General features: G+C 33.5%; 1 protein-coding gene across 8 annotated transcripts in view; it reads left to right on the top strand.

Annotated features, from left to right (window-relative positions):
- Positions 1-25,154, top strand: part of GPHN (gephyrin) — a 624,681-nt gene that overhangs the window by 295,860 nt on the left and 303,667 nt on the right. For all 8 annotated transcript variants that reach the window (XM_065872421.1, XM_065872425.1, XM_065872422.1 and 5 more), the window contains one exon: positions 11,748-11,842. In XM_065872421.1, coding sequence (XP_065728493.1) covers positions 11,748-11,842 — 95 coding nt within the window. The remainder of the gene's footprint in view (positions 1-11,747; positions 11,843-25,154) is intronic.

Below are 25,154 nucleotides of genomic sequence, written 5' to 3'. Positions count from 1 at the left end.
TACAGGGCTCCCAGTTAAATCTGAATTTCAGATAAATAGGTATGTTTTTAGCATACATATGCCCATTCAATATTTAGGGAGTACTTAAGCTAAAAATTATTCACTTATGAAATTCAAATTTAAATGGATATCCTGTGTTTTATTTGACATCCCTAAAAAATAAATAAAACTCTTCCATCATGTAATAAAAATAGTATATTTCAAATAGTAAAAATAATATATTAAAAGCTATGCTTCTCCCACATTGTAATTTTGCTTCTCACTTATAATAATTTTACTGTTTTATTTAATTGGTAAACTTTGAAAAATCTTGAGAGCAATCCATAGAATGATCTTAATATGCCAGCATTGAAAACTCACTGATTTTTGAGACTCATGTCAACGTTATCCATAGTTAACCAAAAGCAGTTTCCCTTTATCTGTAAAGATTTATGCCCAGAATATATCATATTAGATTGAAAACAATATAGTGTCTCATATTTCTATGAAGTAACATGTAAGTAATTTTGAGGTTACTTTTCAATTATGATAATGATTGTGTCATATCATATCATTTGTCTCTTGCTTTATTTTTTTTGTATTTTTTATTGAAGTATAGTTGATTTACAATGTTTCGGGTGTACAGCAAAGTGATTCAGTTACAGATATATATATCTATTCTTTTTCAAATTCCTTTCCTTTATAGGTTATTATAAGATACTGAATATAGCTCCCTGTGCCATACAATAGGTCCTTGTTGTTTATTTATTTTATATATAGTAGTGTGTATCTGTTAATCCCAGATTCCTAATTTATTCCTCGCCCTTTCTCCTTTGGTAACCATAAGTTTGTTTTCTATCAATATGTCTGTGCATCTATTTCTGTTTTGTAAATAAGTTCATTTGTATCATTTTTTTTAGATTCCAACGTGTGTGATATCATGTGATATTTGTATTTATCTGATTTACTTAGTATGATAATCTCTAGATCTATCATGTTTCATTCTTTTTTATGGCAGATTAATATTTCATTATGCACACACACACATACCACATCTTTCTCCATTCCTCTGTAGATGGACATTTAGGTTGCTTCCATGTCTTGGCTATTGTAAATAGTGCTGCCATGAACATTGGGGTGCATGTATCTCTTCAAATTAGAGTTTTTGTCTTTTCCGGATATATGCCCAGCAGTGTGTCCCTTGCTTTAACTAGTCTTTATTGCTTTAAATATGCCCAGGAGTGTGTCCCTTGCTTTAAATAGTCTTTACTGCTTTAAATAGTCTTTAATGTTTTGGATTTCTATTAATTACTATTTATTTAGCTTCCTAACCTACCTCTGCCAATGACACAAGAACAACTCAGACCTACCCTCCATTTTAATAAATAATTTTAAGAGTAAATCTACATTTTCCCTGATTGATTTAGGCCACATTTATTTTGAGAGGCTGGAAATTAATACTATAATTTCATTCTTTTTTAATGATTCCTTCCAAGTTTAAACAACTGCTGTTTCTCTTTGATGTTTTCTTGTCATTGCTCCTGGAGATCAGAGACAGGTCAGAAAGATTAAGGAGAATATTCCTTAAGTGCACCCATCATGTTGTAACATAAAAAGCTTTTAAAAAATAGAGAATTTGCAGAAGTGGTGGTATCTGAAAATTATTCACAGAAAATTCTAAAAAGTCTGATAACTTCTGGGAAACTTGTGTTCAAAAAAGAAAAAGAAGGAAAAAACAAAGACTCCTCTGGGAAACCAGGACATGACAGAATCTAGTGTTGCCACTCTCCACATCCCCACCTATTTCTTTGTTTTCTTTCCTTTCTCTAGAGACAAACTTGGTTAGGTATAGACGTCTGCCCTTCCTATTATAGTATTAATTGAGCAAAATGTCAACTTCCATCTGCCCCAGTTAATGTTCCTACTTTGGGCACCTTCTACTCTTGGATACTTAATTTTTATTATGTGAAGAGAAGATCTGAGTTAACTCTTTTCATAATTACCTATCTGGTTACCAAATCTTTCAGGTTTGTTTTATAAACCTGAATTTTTTATATCCTTTGTTTGTTGATTCTTGTGTATTTGGTTTGAGCCTACCATATGCTGAGCTACACTTAGGGGTACAGTTAGGGGTAAAGCATATAATTGGGCCAAAATGAACATCAAGGTAGCATTGAAAGAGGCAGTGTTGTAAATGAGCAGCCTCAGGAGTGTGTGTGTATATTCTTGTGTATGTTGTTTGCATGTTTGTAGAAATGGTCATTTCTACTCATTCTGACTAGGTGATGGGATTTGTTTAGTGATGGTAGATAGAACCAATTTCTTCTTCCCCATTCCCACCAGCTACCCTAATAAAGTCAACTATTCAGTTGCTTATAGCCCTAACCTAAAGAACTCAACTCCAGTTCTAAGACATGTACTTGTGTGTACACACACATATACATTATCCTCAGTTTTATGAAGTGTAATTGTTTTGTTCAAGGATGGACTCTATTCTGACTTCTAAATCTCAGACTTGAAGGCAACATAGGCTTTATTTGGATAGTGAACTACCTTATTCTAAGCATCATAGTCTGGATGTTCTGAAAAGAGTTTGTGATCTTCAGAGCTTAAATTATAGATCCTGATTCTAAGATATCAGCTCTAAGTTCCATACCAAAAAAATATATTTGTGTGTGTATACACAAGGGTATACACACACACACACAAATATGTAAGTTACGATTCCATGGAAGAATCTCATAATTATAGAATAAAATATTTCTTTTATCTTTCAAATTAGAGTGTATAGAAGAGCTGTTATTTAACTTTTTAAGAAGTTTTTTAATCTTTTTTGCATTCCTACAGTTTTACCTTTTTCATTGGCGAAGGATAGCTGCAACTCTTTAGAATAGTTTTTAAAAATTGGACCTCTCATTATTTTTAAGTCCTTGTTAAGAGATTTTTCTTCCATTATAATAAAGGTAAAGATTTTCTTTCATCTGACTTATATCAATTTTATTTAATAAATAATGTGTTCTTGCTTTTATATGTCTTCCAGGTTGTAACTCACTGAGTTATTTTTTATTTTTCATTCTTTTTTTTGAGAGACTCTTGCAAAGCAGATTTTTCTACTATAAAGTATAATGTTGTTGATTTTAAGTGATTATGATAAGACCCCTCTGTTTAGTATGAGCAGCAGAGCATTAACTTGAGTCAAATGTTGCCTCTTTGCGTTCCCCTATTTTACAGCATCCTGGGTCCAAGTCCATTCTGACTTGTCAGTCTGATGTTGTTTTCACAGCCTTAATTTGTAATGTATGGTTGTTATGGAAATTTAAAAAATTATATAAACTTATTTGGCTTACCAATTTGAACAATTTATTTACCATAAGTAGTTATGGATACTTGCTTATATTTTTTCATCTTTGCTTACGTATGTAATTACATAGCTGTTTTCTATTGGACTTAGGTGAAAGCATAAATGCAGGAGGTGCTGTTAGTTCTTTTTCTTCAAAATATATTTATAATCTTCTCATTTTCTTTTCCCAGTTTACTTTGGAGGTTTTATGGTAATGTCCAAGGCTATATTCCTGGTCATTGGTATCTCCAAAACTGCTGTTTCTTGATAAATCTTCATTAAGTTTTCAAGATTATTGCTAGCATATTGCAATCTTCAGACATCTGGTAATTCACACACATTCAAAAACAAACGTGCCCATAACTTCTATCCTGTACTGCTTCTGGTAGAACTATTCAGTTTTCACAATTGCTTTGACTGTAGTCCATTACAGCAACTTGTATGACATAAGTGACTTTAGACTTTTGTTTCAGTACAAATCATAGTATTCAACATTTGTTAAGCACTTACTACATGTTAGGAATGATACTGAGCATTTTTATGTTCTGTCGCATTTAAGTAAAGTACAAAGATCCTTCCTATGTCTGAATAGGACATATACATATGACATAAACATATACAGTTTACAATACCTTGTAAACTGAAAACATATAATAGATTTAATGGATTAATTTCAGAATTGGAGTCTACAGGCCTAAGTTTTATTGATTTACTGTGTGGCTTTGCATTATTCATAGAATTTATTAGTGTGTCTATTTCTTCACTTACAAAAAGATAATAAAATATGTCTCCTCTGTATTATGTAATATAGGAATATGTTGTGCTTAAACAGAGAATTTCTATAGATGTTTTGTAAGAAAGGCTCCATAAATAAAATGTTCTGATGTGAATATTTCTCCTATTATTAAATTATGTTGCTAAATAATAGTATTCATGTTTAGCTCTCCAGTGCAATAAGAGAAATAAGAGCTTTTCCACAGCATTATAAATTTATGTTATATATAATGTTATCATACTAGCATTATAAATATGACATCCTTTTAGTTAACTAAAATTGCTTTATAGTGTTAACAATTTAGTTTTATAAGATGGATAACAAATATCATTACCCCTTTTTACAAATGGGAAACTGAGAGATGGATAAATTTCTGGAGGCATAAGAACAAAAGCTTATATTTATTTAATATGTGAATAATGAAGGGCTATTAGGTTATAGATGATGAATAAAAAGCCTGATCATAAAGTGAGAGGTTAGTAGCTTTAAAATCCATCTTTAGATGAGCAAAACCGTAAGAGAACAAGTTATTTAATTCAAGCTACAGCATGTCATAGCCTCCAAATACTTAATGTGTATGGATTTTTCTCTCATCTTTACTATTGAAACTTCTACTAAGTTAAGCTTATCGCAAGACAACAGCAATATTGGATTTCTTTGCTTTTAGGAAGTACTGTACTCATTTCCATCTTTCCCAGTTGGCCTGTAATTTTAAAACTGAGGGTGGTATGAGAAGACAAAATGCAACACCTTATAATAATATTAAAATAGGAATGAGCTGTTTTTGGTTTTTCTCTTTTCTTAGCAGTTCTTCCACTCACTCTTTCCTTTACCTCACCTATTTCTTCCTCTCACTTTTTCACATGTGTCTGTCTTGGTGAGAATCTAGTTTTGTCGCAAGAGAACTGCAGATGTGATAATTACGTGTTTCTAATGTGGATACTTCCTAAAGAGGCCACCAGTGAGAATTATTGTATCTTAAGGCAAAAGAGCAAAGTTTTAGATTTTCTAAAATCAATTGGCAGTGAGTCATTTGCAAATAGTATTTATAAGTCTAAAGTAGGAGCTTATTTCCTTTATTCTCAATTAAGATGTTTAAGAATGGCTTAAATTATGTTGTTATATGAACATTAAAAACTTACACTGCTTTTAGTAAACCAAGTAATTATGTGTGACCATCAATAGAGTGGAAATCCAATGTATAGATTTTTTTAGGTAGCTCTTATGTTTCTACTTATATTATACACCACTAACTACATTTAAAAAACAAAATTCCAAAGTAGCTGGAGTAAAGAAGCTGGGTTATACATTCACCAGTTAACTGACCAGACAACAGCCTTTCAGTACAATTTCAAATTGGATCATCTTTCTACTTCATCTTTCTTCAGATTTGAGAAACATGATATTTTTCCATATCTATATATCAACTTTTGAAGAACATGAATGAATAACATTTTCTTCTCTATAGATTAAAGGACATGTAACCAACAACCTACAATAAAGGAGAACTTTATTATTTTTCACATAGTGCCAAAAATGAATAAAAGTGTAATGCATATATAAAAATGCTAATAATCCATAGAAATACCACTATTTTCTCCCTTTTCCTGGAATGAGATATAAAATAGTACAATTTATAAGTAGACTATAAAGATAAGTGCTATTCTTGTGAAAATCTCTTATAAAAAATAATTCACCCATTTGAGTTCCCTGATTTTTTGTTTGATAATTTGACTATCAATATTTAGATAAATGAGGAAAATAATATGAAAAAGTACTCACTGGGTAAATAAATTATAAAACTTTGGAGTACTCACTGCTATACATATACTCAACTTGGTTATTTAATAAGGGTTGAGATGAACAATGGAAACAGTAGACTCTTCACTCAACATCTCATGCTCATTGCAGAGTACATGTTCGTTGAATGGAATGGACGATGAAATTGCCTGGAGTACTTAAATTTTTATTTTTATTTTTTTGTTTCTTTCTCTATAATTATACTGTCTCCTTTGATCTTTCATTATAACCAGATCTTACTTAAATATTGTACCACTTTAACTGAAAAACAAAATGGAGTATCTCCATTTTGAAAAGCTTTCTGCTTCTTCCAAGAGTGGAAAAAGATGTAAATATTTAAGAAGGCTAAAGCTCCAAGGAAGAGAAATACATTACCAGTGCATTCATAACTCTCAAATTAAACTGGAATAAATATTTTCATTACTTAGTTGCAGCTTCTTCTTTGTAGCAGTAGTCTTTAACCACTTAGTCACACTGTTACAATACAATGACATGATTAGTTGAAAGGTGTTTGTAATTAGTAATATAAAATTAACAAAATCTGTATATGAATGTTTTTAATCAAGTGGAATAAATTAAAGACTGCCCTTATAATACTGCAACTCTTACTTCCACTCTGCTCTGCTTCTTAAATGAGGAGAGAAAAGAGTAAATTTATAGCTGGTGTTCCTTGAACATCCCTATGAGTTAGTCATCTATGTAAATTTTATTCATCATGTATAGTCCTGAGAAAAAAATATATTAAAGATAGCTTCTCTGTACCATAGGATACATATAGAGACAAGATCTGAATTGTTTGTTTATTATAACCTTTTATTAAAGTGTAAAATAAAATTTATGTGTTTGAGTCAAGAAAATGTATTTGGCTGATGTTAATGGATAGAGTCAGGAAAGTTTGATTGGCTGGCATTAAACTGCCTATTTTTACCTAATTTATCTCCTCACTAGGTCTATATTTTGCTCCAATGAAGGATCCTCACATTTATTTCAATCTATTTTACAAAGTTGAATATAAGGTGATTATGAATATTAGAACAAGTTGTGTACATTATCATGAATCTACCTCATTCCTTCTATCTGCAGTCTGTTTTTCAAAGTGTAGTCCTCTGACCAGCATCACAAGCATAACCTGGAAACTTGTTAGATATGCAAAATTTGAGACCCTAGCCAGACATTCTGGAACAAAATCTCTGGGTATGCCCAGCAATCAGCATTTAACAAGGTTTCTAGGAGATCCTGATGCACAGTAAAGTTTGAGAACCACTGCTGTAATCATATCCCACCTTGATAGCTTAACAAGGTTATTAGTACCCATTAGATACTGTTTCAAAGATAGTCTTTGTTATTTAAGATTATTTAATCAGCAGAGGGCACTGTAGTAGTTGTTAGGAGGAAATTGTACTAAATCTACATGGTCAAGTAACAAGCCTGTAAATATTAATGCATAAATTATACCTGTTAATAAAAGTATGTCTATAAACATAAATAAAAGCACTAAGTGATTTTTCACCACCACCATGCATACAAGAAATTTCTGCACATTTACATTTAACTATTGTGTGTCCTGTGCATACTTAAATATCATTGACTTTTAGCAATAATGTTTTTTAAGGTAATTTTTCCTATGAAGGTTAAAAATGGACTTGAACTTCATTGACAATTTCCCTGGACTATAGAATCATTGTTTATGACACCCTTTTTTGCAACTTGAGTAGTCTTTGAAGCATCTTTCTGACTTTCATGTTATCTTCAAAGTGTCAAGGGTAAAAGAAAAAATCACAATAAGTGATTTGGCGTAGGAAATTGCAACCTTCAAAGTTTAGAAAGTATTTAGAAGTTAAAAATAAAATGTCTTATTTAAAGAGTATAGCTAAATCCAATTAAACCTCATTATTTTGGAATCTACTAGTCCAAAAAAGGTTATATCTGAAGTAAGAATATAAATTTCTACTATTGCTCAAGGAAAAACAGAATTTGGTAATCAAACTTAATAATTTATTTTAAAAATGTGGGAAACGGAAGGAAACTAAGAAAAAAGGATTTCAAACTTTTAATGGCATCTTTTTTTGCCATTGATTATGAATAGTCCATTGATAATGATTGCTTGTTATCTACTTGTTAACAAGTACTGATAACCTTCATTTATCTGTGCTTGTCATCCTAATGTATATGATTGAAGGAATAAAGCTACATTTGTTAAAACCACTCTTCTGTTTGGATTTTCTAGTAAGTTCGACAGATAGTTTTTTCTCATTTTATTCTAAACTAACTTTTACTCTCTTGCTCTTTGCCTTCTAGTTGAGCCTCTCCATTTACAGTTTACAGATGTTTTCACCCAGCTCTTGCCCTCCTGTCCATCTTCCAATTTCCATCTCGTTTGGCTGTTTCTTCCCTTTAGATACCATTATTTCAGTATTCTTCTTTCTGCCCCCAACTTGTCAATGTTCTTACATTTAGGTTCTTGCTCTCTGTTCTCTTTCCCCTCATCTTTGGTTCTCAACCACTGTTTCTAGGTTTGGTTTCTGGATTTTTGTATTATTTCTCTTCTTTAACTGGTATAATCAAAATTATACAAGGATGTAACAATTGGAAAGCAGAGGCATAGAGAAAATTGACATGTATTGAATACCTACTCTATGCTAGGTGATTTACTTACATCATTTAATTCTCATAAAATGTAGGTATGCTTTATTATTACATCCATTTTATTCATAAATACACTGAAGCTCAGAGAGATTAAATATTTTAAATATTAAATATTTTGTTCTAATTTGTTCTAATTCACAGAGCAACTAAGTGACAAAGCCGGGTTTCAAGCCTATATGGGTTCATTTGTTCACTCCTTTATTCAACAAATATTTATTGAGTGCACGTTCTGTATGTTGGACACTATGGTAGGTGCTTCAACAGATCCAGTCCTTACTCTCCAGACCTTAATTGTATGGTGGTATTGTCTGACTTCACAGATGGTGATCTTTTTGCTACACCAAACAGAAGAAGAGAAAATAAAAAGTAAATAGAATGGTTCTGATGTTTTATGGAAAAGATGTATTTGATATAGATGTAAGAAAGACTATATTTGTGCATTATTTAGGAATATATAGCAAAAGAGTTGCTTTGTGTCTAGTCCTGGAGAGGGTCTCCCTCCTCACTCACCCCTGTCAACACCAATGCCTTGTAGTGGCATCACCACAATATATATTTTCCTCTTATGTTCTATGCTGTACAAGATTTATGTCTATAGGCCAACATTGTCTAGAAAGTCTTCAGAAAGAATTAACTGTCCTCCCTAAATTATGTTTGGAAAATGATGAAGACCCCTGTGTAAGAATACATACATTCATTCATCCATCTATTATCCATATATTTACTAATACCCTAAAAAGTATTTAAGATGGTTTAGCCAAATACATAAAATACAACAGAACTTTTAATAAGATAAATATGGAAAAATAGGGCAAGGAAAAATAAGATGAAATTGGGTTGTATTCAGTAAGCCTACTAAAAAATATTCATAAATTAGTCTCTCTTCTCAAAGGTAACTTGATTCACAGTCATCATAATTTTAAAGACAAACTGGTATCACAGAAGTGTACCCCATTCCTAGTTGTAATACATAAGAGGAAATTTCTCCTACAGGTCCTCCTAAAGAGGACCTCAGTACAGTGTGGTGAGCAATGGTCTCAAATACTCGCTAAAATAAATATGAGTTTCACTGAGCCATTTAATTGTATCCACCTGCATACCATAAAAGCAAAGTCCAGTAAAACAATTCTTTTAAAAGTGGATGAGCCTTTTCAGGTAGACCACTGTGGTCTGGCTAAATCCAATGGTATATTTTAGAGTATCTCGAAAAATGAATGAATTACATTTCTTTTAGGTAATTCTCATATGTAATTTGTCAATTGAGTTTTTCATGTACTAGATAACAGTGAGTTTGCACACTCTTACAAGTTTTACTCACTACTGCAACATCATTGCATAGAATACCACCTAGTACATAGTAGGTGCTTAATAAGTATTTGTTGTATGGATGGATAAATGCTGTGCTTTGAAGTATGTAAGTGAAAGACTTCCTCTGTCACTTCTCTGTTGATATTTTCTTCCTTTGTCCTTAAATAACGTGTGCTACTATACTTTGGAGTATATCATCTTTATGTGGACCCTCAAATTCATTAAATGTCACGCATTGCTTAGGTGACCTTTTCAAACAGATAATGAAATAAATATTAACCGTATACAAAGAGCTGTTTTAAGATTGTTCTCAGTAACATCCCTTTGTTGATTTTTAGGGCTCTAAGATTTTAAGGTCCCTAAGAAGAAGTTGTAAACTTCAGTGAAGCAATTTTAACATGGAAATAGTGTTTCTTCTCAGGAGACCTCAAAATCATATCGGATTTATTAAATTTGGAAAACATGGGATAGATTATATATAACACTAGCTCTACAATTTTCAGCTATATATTGATATTTTAATGAAAGTAGTTAACTCCCAAACTTAGAAATTTAAGTATGTTCTTTTCTCCTTCCTGCTGGCCCCTTATTTTTAAAGCAGGTTTTATTGAAAAGCATTATGGTAGTGTTAATTTTCCTTTAAAATTTCTGACATTGTTAAATATTGCATTATGCTGGGATTCAGTGAACCAGTAGATTACATCAATTCCAGTAATCCTTTATTCTATATAATTATAAGGGATTAACTAATTTATATGCATCTTAAAAGTTTATAACATCAACTGGCATGTAACACATACTTGGTGCATTTTAACTGCTCTGCCCAGATTTCTTACTCTATAAAAATCTATTGAGCTATTATAACAATCTGAGACTTCATTTTAAAGTTTAGGTTATTAGGCTAGGTGAGATATTTACCAACCTAAATTTTGCCTAGAACAGTGATTTTACTTAGGACGATCACTCGACTTCTAATGAAATATTGAACTATCAATCTTTCACTATATTTTTCCATAACTTACTTTTTATTTTGTTTGCCTTGCTTCTTACTTACTGTAATACTTTATTTTGCAAGCTTTCTTCCTGTGTTGCTCCCAGTTATTGTAACCTGCTACATATGTAGAAAGAGGATTAGAAATGGATTAAGTCATGTGTTTCACTCCCAACTTTAGCCTAAAACATATCTTTACCATCACATTATGATAAATACATGCCTATTTTCATTGACCTTTAGAAAATCAAATTTTCTTGCCTCCTTCAGTACCTTATTCGAGGTTTAACCACACTTGTCTTAAGAATGCCCTATCTTAAAACTTCTATTATATAGTTAAAGCCTATCACTTCATTAATTCTTTTTTAAAAACAATCAGTTCATTTATATCGAAGATATGGAAATGGTAAATCTAGAGTTTTTCTTCTACCCAATTTATGGGGAAAGTTGACTCGATGATTTCTTGAGTTCCATTTATTATATCATAAAATCATAGAGCTAGGAGAGATACAAGGTGACCTTGGGTTTTTACGGACTAATTATTTCAAGAGTAATAGACAAAGAAAACTACCCAGATTTTTTATTCTGTGAAAATCTATTGAGCTCTTATAGCAATCTGAGGCTTAATTTTAAAATACAGGTTATTAGGCAAGATGAAATTTCTATTAAATACTTCTGAATTGTAAGGGATAAGAAAGGTCTGCTAATGTAAAAGCTCCCTTGATGTTCTGGTCCTCAGCTTTTATTCAGTGGTCCCAAAGAATTGAGTCTTGATGCCTTAAAATATTTGGAGAACTACTAAGTATGGTTTATAGATAGCATGATTTATAATTAAGTTAGTTTTACTACTCTGCCTTCCTTACTTTTGGTTAATTTCACTCAGTCTGCTATTTAATCTTTAATTACAGGCCACAAAAGAAGTAATAGAACGGGAAGCGCCAGGGATGGCCCTGGCAATGCTGATGGGATCACTTAATGTTACACCTCTGGGCATGCTCTCTAGGTAAGAAAGTCACCAACATGTTGCAAAGAAAATTAATTCCATACCACTAATCACTACAATAGACTGATAAACCTAAGAAACTCCAGTCATACCACTTAATTTTGCCCCGCTTATTTCCCAGAGTTATGAGTCTCAGTATCCTGTCTAGTTAAATATTGGCCACAGTTTCTTTCAAGTTCTTTTTTTGTTCGTTTTTGCATATTGTGTTGAAACTTTTAGAAAATATTGTATTACTGCTAAAAGTTATCAGTTATAACACCAAGAAGAGTCCAGTTTATTAAGATGTAAAATATTCTTTTTTTGTGTGATTATAATCATCAATTAATTTCCCTTAGTTGTCATTAAATACTAATTTAGTAAAACTAAGAAGTAGAGTCTTTTTTAATAAGTTTTTACAAGTCAGTTTGTAAATAGGCATGTTGATGTGTGGTCATGAAAAGAAGCTCAATCAATAATATATTACTAGTATATTAAATTAGTGTATTTAAAACTATGCCTTTGTTGACCTAGATGGTGACATCCATCCTCAATTTGATGGTTTAGTTATTTATTTGTTATTATTTTAGCAATTCTTAGATTAAAATCCCCTTTAATGAGAACAACATACATCACTTACGTTAAAGACAGAAATATCAACTTAGTGAGAATCTGTTGATTTAATGACCATTGATTAATACAGTTGATTTCAGAGTAATCTAGAAAATACACAGCAACTTTATAATTGCAGGGTTTCACAATCATTATTTATAACCATTTATTGATCCTGTGTGCAATATGAATATAAAAGTAAATATATCTATTGAATGCATAGAATATGAGTTATAATGCTCTTTCTGTTACTTAGGCTAAGTTTGTATGCCATAAATGTCAGCCACTTGAAGCACAGCTACAGGGAAATGTGAATGGGTCATTAGTTAACTGTATTTTCTTTCCTGTTACAAATACTATATTATAACATTTCATTTTAATAAGAGCAAAAAAAGAACTAAAGTAGCTTGATAGAGATTTTGAATTTAAAAGTCCATGCTGGTCTTTAATGAACTCACATTGATTCTTTTATGCTGTTATTTTTTTTTTTTTTTTTTGCGCGGTACGCGGGCCTCCCACTGTTGCGGCCTCTCCCATTAAGGAGCACAGGGTCCGCACGCGCAGGCTTAGTGGCCATGGCTCACAGGCCCAGCCGCTACGTGCCATGTGGTATCTTCCCGGACTGGGGCACGAACCCGTGTCCCCTGTATCGGCAGGCAGACTCTCAACCACTGTGGCACCAGGGAAGCCCTATGCTGTTCTTTTTTTAACCCTTACTTATATTACCTGACTGTAGGAGATCAAAGGTCACATTTGGTCTCTTTTCTCTATGGAATTAAGTAGTAGTCTTTGAACATAAAAGAACTCTTTCTTGGCATTCAAGGAATATAGTCAAGAAAGAATTAAACGTTACCTCTTGTTAATTATTTTATAATAAAAATCTAATTCAACAGACATAATAATACTCTATTTGCCAGGCCTTGCATTAACCATTAGGGATGTAAGTATGGAAAGAAAAGTAAGAAATGGTCCTTACCTTCAGGATCCCCAGTTTATCTGGAGAACTTGTTCCTTACAACTGCTAAGGTAACTCTTTAAATTGAATATAGCTTTCTTGATCTAATATAGAAATAACACTTTTGCCTTATTGAAAGATTTTTCTGGATTAATTTCTCCTCTCCCTTCTGAATCCGCATAATTACTGAGCAGTAGACTGCTGAGTGAATGGGAAATAAGTTAGCAAGAGCTGATTTTAAGTATTTTGAAATAAGTCCATCATCTTTAGGCTGAAGGCTGTGAAAACTAAAGTGTACACAGCATAGTATACACAAGCAGATTCTATATACACATGGTATACACAGCCAGATTCTTCTGGCTTTTCTTTATGTTCATTACCTGTTGAACTGAGAGTTTATTTACAAATTTGAAACAGAGATAGTAGTTGGCATGAGCTATGGAAAAGGGAATTGTGGACTATTTCCCTTAATGTTTATTTTTTGGTGCTTTTCAAATCGTTTAAAAAAAATGGTAAACAGCCATGATTAGATTGATGCTTCCTTTGTTTAGCATTTTTACCTTGTATGTACTTGGGGCTTTGTACATGCTTATATTATAACACGTGCTATATTGTAATTATTTACTTTCTTGTCTGTTTTACCTAATATGTATAAAATCCAAATTTGTATTAAGAACAGCAGCTTTATCTTATTCATTTTATATCCTCAGCCCCAAAACAATTTCTGACACATAGTAGGTACTCAAAAAAATGTTTCTTGTTATGGCTCCTATTGATAACTCAGTGTTTCATCCTAGCTGTAATAGAATTTTTTTTCAAGGTTAAGTAATGCATCAAGTTGGTGCCTTGCCTTCCTATTTTTATCTCTAGAGAGCAGCATTAAATAAAAATAATTTTTTAAATTACTACATCTGTTTAAATGGTTTTCATCTGCTTGGTTAACTTAATATCTTCCAGTTTTCCAGTTTTTTTTGTACAAGTAAGTTGGAAGATTGCATCAAGTAAAGGTTAAGAGTGTCATCTCTGAACTCGGACTGCTTGGGTTCTATTCTTGTTCTGTTACTAGTTACATAACATCGTTTTTTTCTCATCTCTATAATGAGGATGTTAGTAGTACCAGCCTTCTTGCATTAAGTAAACTAGCCCGCTTAAGTGCCCAGAACAGTTGATTCATAGTAAGTTTAAGTGTTGATCACTGTTGTGTTGTTATTTGTTCAGAATTCTAGTTCTTAGAGCAAGTCTGCTGGCAGAACCTTTTAATGCTTTCCTTCATCTGGAAATGTCTTTTTCTTACCTTTATTCCTGAGGGATATTTTTACTAGATATAGAATTATGGATTGACAATTCTTTCCTTTCAGCATTTAAAAAAATGTTATTCTATTCTCTTCTGGCTCCATGGTTCCTGTGGAGAAATCCACAGTCTTTTGAATTGATATTCCCTTATATGTATGATTTTTTTCTCTGGATGCTTTGAAGATATTTTTTCTTTATTTTTGATTTCAACAATTTGATTATTATGTATCTGGGTGTGGTTTTCTTTGAGTTTATCCTTTTGGGTTAAAAGAGCTTCTTGAATCTGTAAACTTATGTCTTTAACCAAATTTGGGAAATCTTTAGCTATTTTTCAGATTTTTCTTTTTCTGCACCAATCTCTTTCTCATTTTCTTCTGGTACTTTTGTGATACGGATTATACGTCTTTTGATAACATATCACAGGTTTCTGATGTTCACTTTTTTTATTCATTTTTACTCTATTCTTCAGATTGTTTTTATTAATCTATCTTCAAGTTCACTGACATTTTTCCTCTTTCATCTTTATTTTGCCTTTGAGCCTATCTAGTGAATTTTTTAAAATATTTGTTTACTTATTTATTTATTTGACTCCGTTGGGTCTTAGTTGCAGCATGCCGGATCTTCACTGAGGCATACAGGATCTTTCATTGCTACACATGGGTTCTTCATTGTGGCTCACAGGCTTCTCTCTAGTTGTGGTGTGTGGGTTTTCCCTTCTCTAGTTGTGACGTGGGCTCCAGAGCACGTGGGCTCTGTAGTTTGCGGCACGCTGGCTCTCTCACTGAGGCGCACGAGCTCAGTAGTTGTGGCACATGGGCTTAGTTGCCCAGCGGCATGTGGGACCTTAATTCCCCGACCAGGGATCAAACCCGCGTACCCTGCATTGGAAGGCAGATTCTTTACCACTGGACCACCGGGGAAGTCCCTCCAGTGCATTTTTAAATTACAGATATAGTATTTTTTCAGTTCTAAAATTTCTATTCAGCTGCCTTTTTATGGTTCTATTTCTTTGCTAAGAATTTTTATCTTTCCATTTATTTCAAAAGGAGAATGGTTATAATAGCTGCTTAATATTATTTTTCTAACAATTCCAGTATCTGAATCACCTTGGAGTTAATTTAGCATCTGTTGATTTTTTCTGTGAGAAGTGCTCAGATTTTCCTGATTCTTTTCTGTGTTGAGTAATTTTGGATTGTACCCTGGACATTTTGAGTATTATCTTTTAAGACTCTGGACTCTGTTAAAATCCTCTGGAGAGAGTTAGTTAGTTAGTTAGTTAGTTAGTTAGTTAGTTAATTTGTTTCAGGAATCAAGCTGATTGGATTCAGATTGAAAATTTTGTCTCACCTTATGTGGATGGTGATTCAGCCTTTGCTATACTGTCCGGGTCTGCCCAGCACATGAACCATTCAGGAGTTAGCCTGAGGTGTGGGCAATGGAGTATATTTTACTTATGTTTTTAAAAGCCTTTCTTATAATTCTTTGAGTTTGTTACATGTGCTTAGCTCAGGAGTGAGCCTGGAACTTGTTTCAGTTCATTCGCAGAATTAAGGAATCCGCCTTCTCCAACTCTCTCCTCTCCAAGAATTTCCCTACACTCTACAGTTCCCAGTTAATACTCTATAAGAAATAGCTTCTGGCTAAAGGAACTGGAAATAGATGATATTTCTTGTAGAGTATTAATCCCCTGTGCTATTATGCAATTCCGCACAGTTGGAACACCTTCAGGGCAAAGGCAGAAGAAAAGGAAAAAAAAAAATAATAACAGAGCTTCCTCTCACCCAAGCTTTTACACTTTAGCCAGAGAGATAGGTCTTCTCACCGGGTTCTAGTGCTTGCACCATCACAATCACAGTAGTACAGCTGTGTAACTGGAATTAGCCCCCTAAGGGTTATTGACTCAAGTTCTGACTTCAGTCCCCAGTTTGCCTGCTATTGTTTATGTTCAGAGTTCTCAGGTAGTCACTCTTTGATTTTCTGTTCTCAATAAGTAGGAGACAGAGCCATAGTTAAGGTTCTACTATGTTGGTCAACACCAACAGAAAAAGAGCTCTATTTTAAAAATCAGATCCCTGAGTTTATATCCTAGCATTTACTATCTATGTGACCTTGGGAAATTTACTCAGCTAGGTTTAGCACTTCCAGTCCCAGGAGCTAATAGAACTGCCCACAGAAATTCAGCATATAAGCTCCCCAAATCTGTAATTTATGCCCCACTCACTTTTTAAAGAGATCAAATACTTTTTTTTCTAAGCATCATTGACAGTAATAGAGCAACCACTGTGGTTACACATTGAGACATAATTTATCCTGGTTTTATTCTCAGTTCAGTCATTAACTTGATTTGTGATCTCTACATAGTTTTTTAGTGCCTTCACATAGCTCATGGAAATGTTATGAGGTCCTATATAGATTAACTCACTAAGAAAAACTATCATATGAATATCTAAATTCATAAAAAGAAAAAGTGATAAGGAGTTTTTAATTTTATAAAGAGATTTGCCATCGTAATACTCCATAACGTATCTTTCAATTGTGTTTTACATATTCAGCTTATTTTTTTGTTACATAGAATTTTCCATAATATCTATCTTATGAAATAGAAGATGAAGTCTCTAGTTAGTTTTTAATATATGAAGTAGGACTAATCTTTTTTTCTTACAGTTTGCCCTACTATCTACCATTATTACCAATTTGATCTCAGCTTCATCTAGTCAGTAACTGAACATAAACACTCAAAACACATGCACTGTTATTGTGGAGGAGTAAACTTTTTCCATTCAGTGCCAAAAATGCTTTCATGCTAATATTGTTTAAAAGTTTTTTAAGGAAAAAAATACTGGATTTAAATTTTTGTATCAGTGAATTAAATTATCCCTAGTATTATTTAATACATGTTAAAACAACATGGATCATTTAAAATAATAATTGACAACAACAGTATTGCCATCTTGAAGTGCTTCTATTTTTTAACCTAAAACCAAATATACTTAGCTTATAAAAGGCTGTAGAAGGGAGCTGGGCAGAAGACGATGGAGAGGAAGTACCAGTAATCCACTTCTTGACCTAGACAATAGTTGACTAACAGAATCTGATATAACAATTTTGGATATCTAGAGTGTATTTGAAGGCTTTCAGCTTCCAGGGGTAGGTTTAGTTGGTAAACTATGGTGAATTTTAGTCAATTTCAGCCCAAAATAATTGTAACTATACACTCCCCAATCCCTCAACCCCATGGCAGGCAGCCACACTAACATGCTTGTGGGAGCCAGAGTGGGCAATTAGGACCTTGTCGTTCAAATATCAGGAATCTAGGTTCTGTTTGTGGATTACTGCTTTGATTATAGGGGTACGGACAAAGGCAGGTGGCCGCTGTTGTAACCCCCACCAACTGAAGTGACTTCAAGGGGAATTAAAGGGACAGTGCCTTTTTTTTTCCCTTACAATTTTCTCTTTTACCCTTTTTGGGAGCCAGACATTTAAGGATTAGGACACTCAAGAGCAACCACATACATAAGGGAATTTAAAAAGCCATTGCACATGCCCAAAGAGGAATGCAGGCTCAGAAAAGACCTGAGTTGGCCTTAGGTTTACACCTCAGACTGATCCCAACACAGAGACACTCTACAACAATCAAAAATATAGCAAACCCTGCAGGGAGGGGGAGAATGTGACTTCCAGAATTACCACATTACAAGATTCAGATACCCAGTTTTCAACAATAACAACACAACACAAGATATAGAAAGAAAAAGAGAAGTGTGGCCCATTGAAAGAAAAAAAAAAATTGACAGAAAAGACTGACTAGGATGACCAGATGGTAAACTTACTAGACAGAGATTTTTAAAACAATTGTCTTAAAGATGCTCAAATTACTAAAGATGTGAACAAAATCAGGAAAATGATATAAGTAAAATGTAAACATAAGTAGCAAGATAAAAAATAAAAAGGCAAAAAGAAATTCTGGAGTTGAAAAATATAACTGAAATAAAAATGTCACTAAAGGGATTCAGAACCAGTTTCAGTAAAAGGAATCAGTGAACTTCAAGATAGGGCTATTGAAATTATCAAGTCTGGGAGCAGAAAGGAAAAAAATTGAATAAAAGTGAACAGAGCCTAAGAGACCTGTGGAACACCATTAAGTTCTTGGTCTAACACCATTAAACCATGCTTTGTGAAAATCCCAGAAGGAGAAGAAAGAGAGAAAGCGGCAGAGGATTATTTGAAGAAATAATGGCTGAAAACTTCCCAAATTTCATGGAAGATATAAATCTGCAAATCCAAGATAAAAAACAAACTCCAGGGGCTTCCCTGGTGGCGCAGTAGTTGAGAGTCCGCCTGCCGATGCAGGGGACACGGGTTCATGCCCTGGTCTGGGAAGATCCCACATGCCGCGGAGTGGCTGGGCCTGTGGGCCATGTCTGCTGAGCCTGTGCATCCAGAGCCTATGCTCTGCAACGGGAGAGGCCACAACAGTGAGAGGCCTGCATACCGCAAAAAAAAAAAAAAAAAAAAATCAAACTCCAAATAGGATAAGCTGAAAGAAGCCCATATAATAATCAATCTGTTAGAAGCCAAAATCAGAGAATATTGAAAGTAGCAAGAGCAAAGACACTCATCATATACAAGAGATTCTCAAAAGATTATAAGTTGATTTCTCATCAGAAACATTGGTGGCCAGAAGCAGGTATGGAAGTGAAACATTCAAAGTAATGAAAGGAGAATACTGTTAACCAAGAATTCTATAACTGGCAAGCCTGTCCCTCAAAAATGAAGGAGAGGGCTTCCCTGGTGGCACAGCAGTTAAGAATCCACCTGCCAGTGCAGGGGACACGGGTTCAAGCCCTGGTCTGGGAAGATCCCACATGCCCACGAGCAACTGGGTCTGTGTGCCACAACTACTGAACCTGCACTCTATAGCCCACGAGCCACAACTACTGAGCCTGCATGCCACAACTACTGAAGCCCGCAAACCTAGAGCCTGTGCTCTGCAACAAGAGAAGCCACCACAGTGAGAAGCCCATGCACCGCAACGAAGAATAGCTGCTGCTCGCTGCAACTGGAGAAGGCCCACGTGCAGCAATGGAGAACCAACGCAGCCAAAACTATAAATAAATAAATAAATTTTTTTTTTAATGAAGGAAAAATTAAGACATCCCTAGATAAACAAAAGCTGAGCAAGTTCATTACTATTACACTCAACCTACAAAATAGGCTAACAGGAGTTCTTCAGGTTGAAATAAAAGGGCACTGTACAATAACTGAAAGCCTTGAGAGGAAATAAAAGATCTCCAATAAAGGTATAAATATGGACAAGTATAAAAACTAGTATTATTGAAATTTTGGTTTGTAATTCCACTTTTTATTTTCTTTATTTAAATTTTTACAATTTAAATGCATAAGAAAATTATTAGTGTTTTGGAGCACACAATGTATAAAGATGTAATTTGTGACAACAATAACTGAAAGGGAATGAGATGGAGCAGTTTAGGAGGAGGGTTTTTATATGCTATTGAAGTTAAGCTGGTATACATGCAAAGTACACTGTTAAATTTTAGAATGTTAAGTGCAATTTCTATGGTGACTACAAAGAAAATAGCTATAAAATATACACGAAAAGAAATGAGAAGGGAATTAAGATATTTCACTAAAAAAAACAACTAAACTCAAAAAGAGACACTAATATGGGATATGAAGAACAAAAAAAGCTATAAGGCATATAGAAAACAGTTAACAAAATGGCAAAAGTAAGTTCCGCCTTATCAGTAATTACTTTAAATGTAAATGGATTAAGCTCTCCCGAGAAATAATACAGACTGGCACAATGGTTAGAAAAGCATAATCTGATGACATACTGTGAACAAGACTCTTGGTTTAGATCCAAAGACACAAATATATTGAAAGTTAAAGGATGGAAAAAGATATTCATGCAAATATTAACCAAAAGAGCTGGTTGACTATACGACTATCAGACTAAATAGACTTTAAATTTTAAAAGGTTAAATATCCTAAGTCAAAACAGGTTACAAGAGACAAAGATATTTATATAGTAATAAAAGTTTCAATTGAATAGGAAGATATAACAATGATAAGCATTTATATACTTAATAACAGACAAATAACAAAAATAGATGATGATGGAATTGAAGGAAGAAATAGATGGTTCTGAGCTTCCCTGGAGGTGCAGTGGTTAAGAATCTGCCTGCCAATGCAGGGGACATGGGTTGGAGCCCTGGTCTGGGAAGATCCCACATGCCACAGAGCAGCCAAGCCCGTGTGCCACAGCTACTGAACCTGCGCTCTAGAGCCCATAAGCCACAACTTCTGAAGCCCTTGCACCTAGAGCCCACGGTCCGCAACAAGAGAAGCCTGTGCACCGCAATGAAGAGTTTCTGCTGCTCACCGCAACTAGAGAAAGCCCGCACACAGCAACAAAGACCCAGTGCAGCCAAAAATAAATAAATTTATTAAAATAAAGAAAAGAAATAGATGGTTCTTCAATAGTAGTTGGAGACTTCAATATCCTACTTTCAGTAATGGATAGAAAAGCCAAACAGAAGATAAGTAAGGAGATATGAGTTGAGAAACACAATAAATCAGCTATCTCCAACAGGCATATAAAGAACATACCACCCAACAACAGTAGAATATACATTCTTCTGAAGTTCCCATGTGACATTTCCTATAATAAACCATATGTTATGCTGCAAAATAAGTCTCAATAGATTTAAACAGGTAAATGTCATCTGAAGTATATTCTCTGACCACAAAATGATGAAGTTAGAAATCAGTAACATCAGGGACTTCCCTGGCAGTCCAGTGATTAAGACTCCACACTTCCACTGCAGGTTCAATCCCTGGTCAGGGAACTAAGATCCCACATGCCATGCAATGTGGCCAAAAATAAATAAATAAATAAAAAATAACATCAGGAAAATCCACAAATATGTGGAAATTAAACCAGTACACTCTTAAACAACCAACTGGTCAAAGAAGAAATCATGAGGGGAATTAGAATATATGAACAAATTTAAATGAAAACACAGACTACCAAACTTTCGGTGATTCATCAGAGAAAACAGTGCTAAGAGGGAAAGTTATAGCTGTAAGTGCTTACATTAAAAAGGAAAGATCTCAAAAACAACCAGCTAACATTACAGATTAAGGAACTAGAAAAAGAGTAATAAACCAAAGCCAAGACTAGCAGAAGGAAGAAAATAATAAAGATTAAAGCAGTGTTAAATAAAAGAGAAAGTGGAAAAACAATAGAGAAAATCAACTAAACCAAACATTGGTGCTTCAGAAAGATCAACAGAATTGAAAACTTTTAGCTATATTGACTAAGAAAAAAAAGAGATATGACTCAAGTTAATAAACTTAGAAATAAAAGAAGGGATTACTACCAATTCTACAGAAACAAAAAGGGCTATAAGAGTACTATAAACAGTTGTATGTGTATGTCTAACCTAGATAAAATGGACCAATTCCTACAAACACAAAACCTACCCAGATGAATCACATAAAAGTAGAAAATTCAAGTAGATCTGTAACTAATAAGATTTATTCAGTAATCAAAAACCTACCTACAAATCAAACACCTGTACCAAATGACTTCCCTGGAGAATTCTACCAAACATTTAAAGAAAAACAGACACCAGTCCTTCTTCAACTCTTCCCAAAAACTGAAGAGAAGGGAACACTTCCTAACTAATTCTGTGAAGCCAACATTGCCTGCAGATCAAAGACAAAGAGTTGCAAGAAAAGAGAACTACAGAGCAATATCCTTTAGGAACATTGATGCAAAAAAATCTTCAACAAAATACAACCAAATTCAGCATATCAAAAAGATTATACACCATGATCAAGAGGGATTTATTCATAGAATGCAAGAGTAGCTGAACATACAAAAGCAATCAATGTGATAAACTACAGTAGCCGAATAAAGGAAAAAAAAATCTTCTCAATTGATGCAGAAAAATCATTTGACAGAATTCAGCATGTTTTCATGTAAATGACCCTCAACAAGCTGGGAATATATTGAAGGAAACTATCTTTAAATAAATAAATAAACAAACAAACACAGAGCTAATGTCATGCTCAGTGTTGAAAGAGGAAGCTTTTCCTCTAAAGCAGGAACAAGTCCAGGATGCCTCCTTTTGCCACTGTCATTAAACATACCACTGGAAGTTGTAACCAAAGCATTAGGCAAGAAAATGAAATAAAAGATATCCAAACTGGGAAAGGATAAGGAAATTTGTTTCTGTTTGACATGATCTTATAAGTAGAAAACCCTAAAGCAAAAAATCTGATAGGACTAATAAATGTATTCAGCACAGTTGAAGATATATAATTAACATGCAAAAATCAGTTGTGTTTCTATACACTAACAGTGAACAATGCAAAAGAAATTACGAAAACAATTCCATTTACAATAGCATCAAAAAAATAAAATACTGTGTAATTAACTTGATCAAGGAAGTGAAACACTTGTACACTAAAAACTATAAAACTTTGCTGAAAGAAATTAAAGAAGGCATAGATAAATGGAAATACACTCAAGTTTATGGATTGGAAGACTTAATATTGTTAAGATATTAATACTGCCCAAGGCAGTCTGCAGATTTAATTCAATCCCTATCAAAGCACAGCAATATTGTTTTGCAGAAATAAAAAAATCTATTCTAAAGGGACCCTAAATAGCCAAAACAATCTTGAAAAAACCTCAGCAAAATTGGAGGACCTGCACTCCCTGATATCAAACTTACTACAAAGCTACAATAATCTAAATAGTAGTAGTGGGAAGAAAAAAAACAAAACAATGGTAGTGGCATTAAGTCTGACTTCTAGTCCAATGAAATAAAACAGAAAAAACAGAAATAAGCCTTTGCATATAGGGTCAAATGATTTTTAAGAAGGGTGCCAAGAGGAAAAAACAGTCTTCAGAAAGAAATGGTAATGGAAAATTTGGATATCCACATGCAAAAGAATGAAATTGGACACTTACACCATATGCTAAAATTAACTCAAAATAGATCAAGACGTAAATGTGAGAGCTAAAATTATAAAATTCATGGAAGAAAACGTTGGGGAAAAGCTTCATGACATTAGATTTGGTAACATTTTATTGAATATGACACTAAGTGTACAGGCAACAAAAGGAGAACTCGATAAACTGGATTTCATCAACATTAAAATCTTTGTGCCTCAAAGGACACTATCAACAAAGTAAAATGGCAACCACCAAATGGGAGAAAATATTTGCAAATCATATACCTGGTAAATGTTTAATAGCCAGAATATATGAAGAACTTCAACCCAGAAGCAAAAGCAACCCAATTTTAAAATGGGCATGTTTATCTAAGCAATGGGCAGAAGTAAATTTTCTCTGGAAGAATTATACTTCAACCTAGATCTCAAAGATTTCTCACAGATAAAGTTCTAACAAAATTAGCAGGTCACACATACAGAATAAAAGTTGACAAAAAAAACATAAGAATCAAGGCATACTAAGGAATGAGAGACTACAGTTGGATCCTGAAAGACTTAAAATCCTGGTATTATCAAAAGAATAAAAATAAATAAATGTAATATATTTAGAGAACTAAAAAAGAAGCTTGAAAATTATATATGAGGAACAAATAGTTTGAAAAAGAACTAAATATGCATTTAGTTATGTAAAATATAATAATGAAAGTTTAAAAACTTAATAGATGTATTAGATTGCAGATTATATAGAATTGAAGAGAGAATTGGGGAACCAAATAAAGCTATTTAAGAAATTATCCAGAATGCAGCTCAGATTGACAGAAACATAAAAATGAATGAAAAGTTAAGCATGGAAGATAGAGTTAGAAAATATAAAATATACATAGAGTTCAGAAGGAGATAATAGAGAATGAAGGAAAGGAAATGGTTGAAATAAAATACCAAAAGTAATCTCAAAATCTTGAAAGACATCAACCTGCAGATTAGGGAATCCAAACATATATTTAGCAGGATGAATAAAAAGGAATCTTTGGGCTTCCCTGGTGGCGCAGTGGTTGAGAGTCCGCCTGCCGATGCAGGGGACGCGGGTTCGTGCCCCACTCCGGGAAGATCCCACGTGCCACGGAGCGGCTGGGCCCGTGAGCCATGGCCGCTGAGCCTGCGCGTCCGGAGCCTGTGCTCCGCAACGGGAGAGGCCACAACAGTGAGAGGCCCCTGTACTGCAAAAAAAAAAAAAAAAAAAAAAAAGGAATCTTTATCTATGCACATGGTAGTAACCCTGTAAAATATCACAGAAAAATAGATATTAAAAATTTCCAGGAAAATGAATTTTATGGTATGTAAATTCAGTAAAGTTTTAAAAAGTGGAATTTTCTATATCTTGACATTATAAATTTGATTCTTTCTCATTGTGATAAGCAGTAAATGATATGTCATTATTTACCTGTACATTTCATTGCTTAATAGCAATATTAAACATTTTACATGTGT

This window comes from Phocoena phocoena, chromosome 2, assembly GCF_963924675.1.
Source record: "Phocoena phocoena chromosome 2, mPhoPho1.1, whole genome shotgun sequence".
Lineage (NCBI taxonomy): Eukaryota > Metazoa > Chordata > Mammalia > Artiodactyla > Phocoenidae > Phocoena > Phocoena phocoena.
Note: the sequence above shows the minus strand (reverse complement) of the source record. Positions and strands in the feature narration are given on the sequence as shown.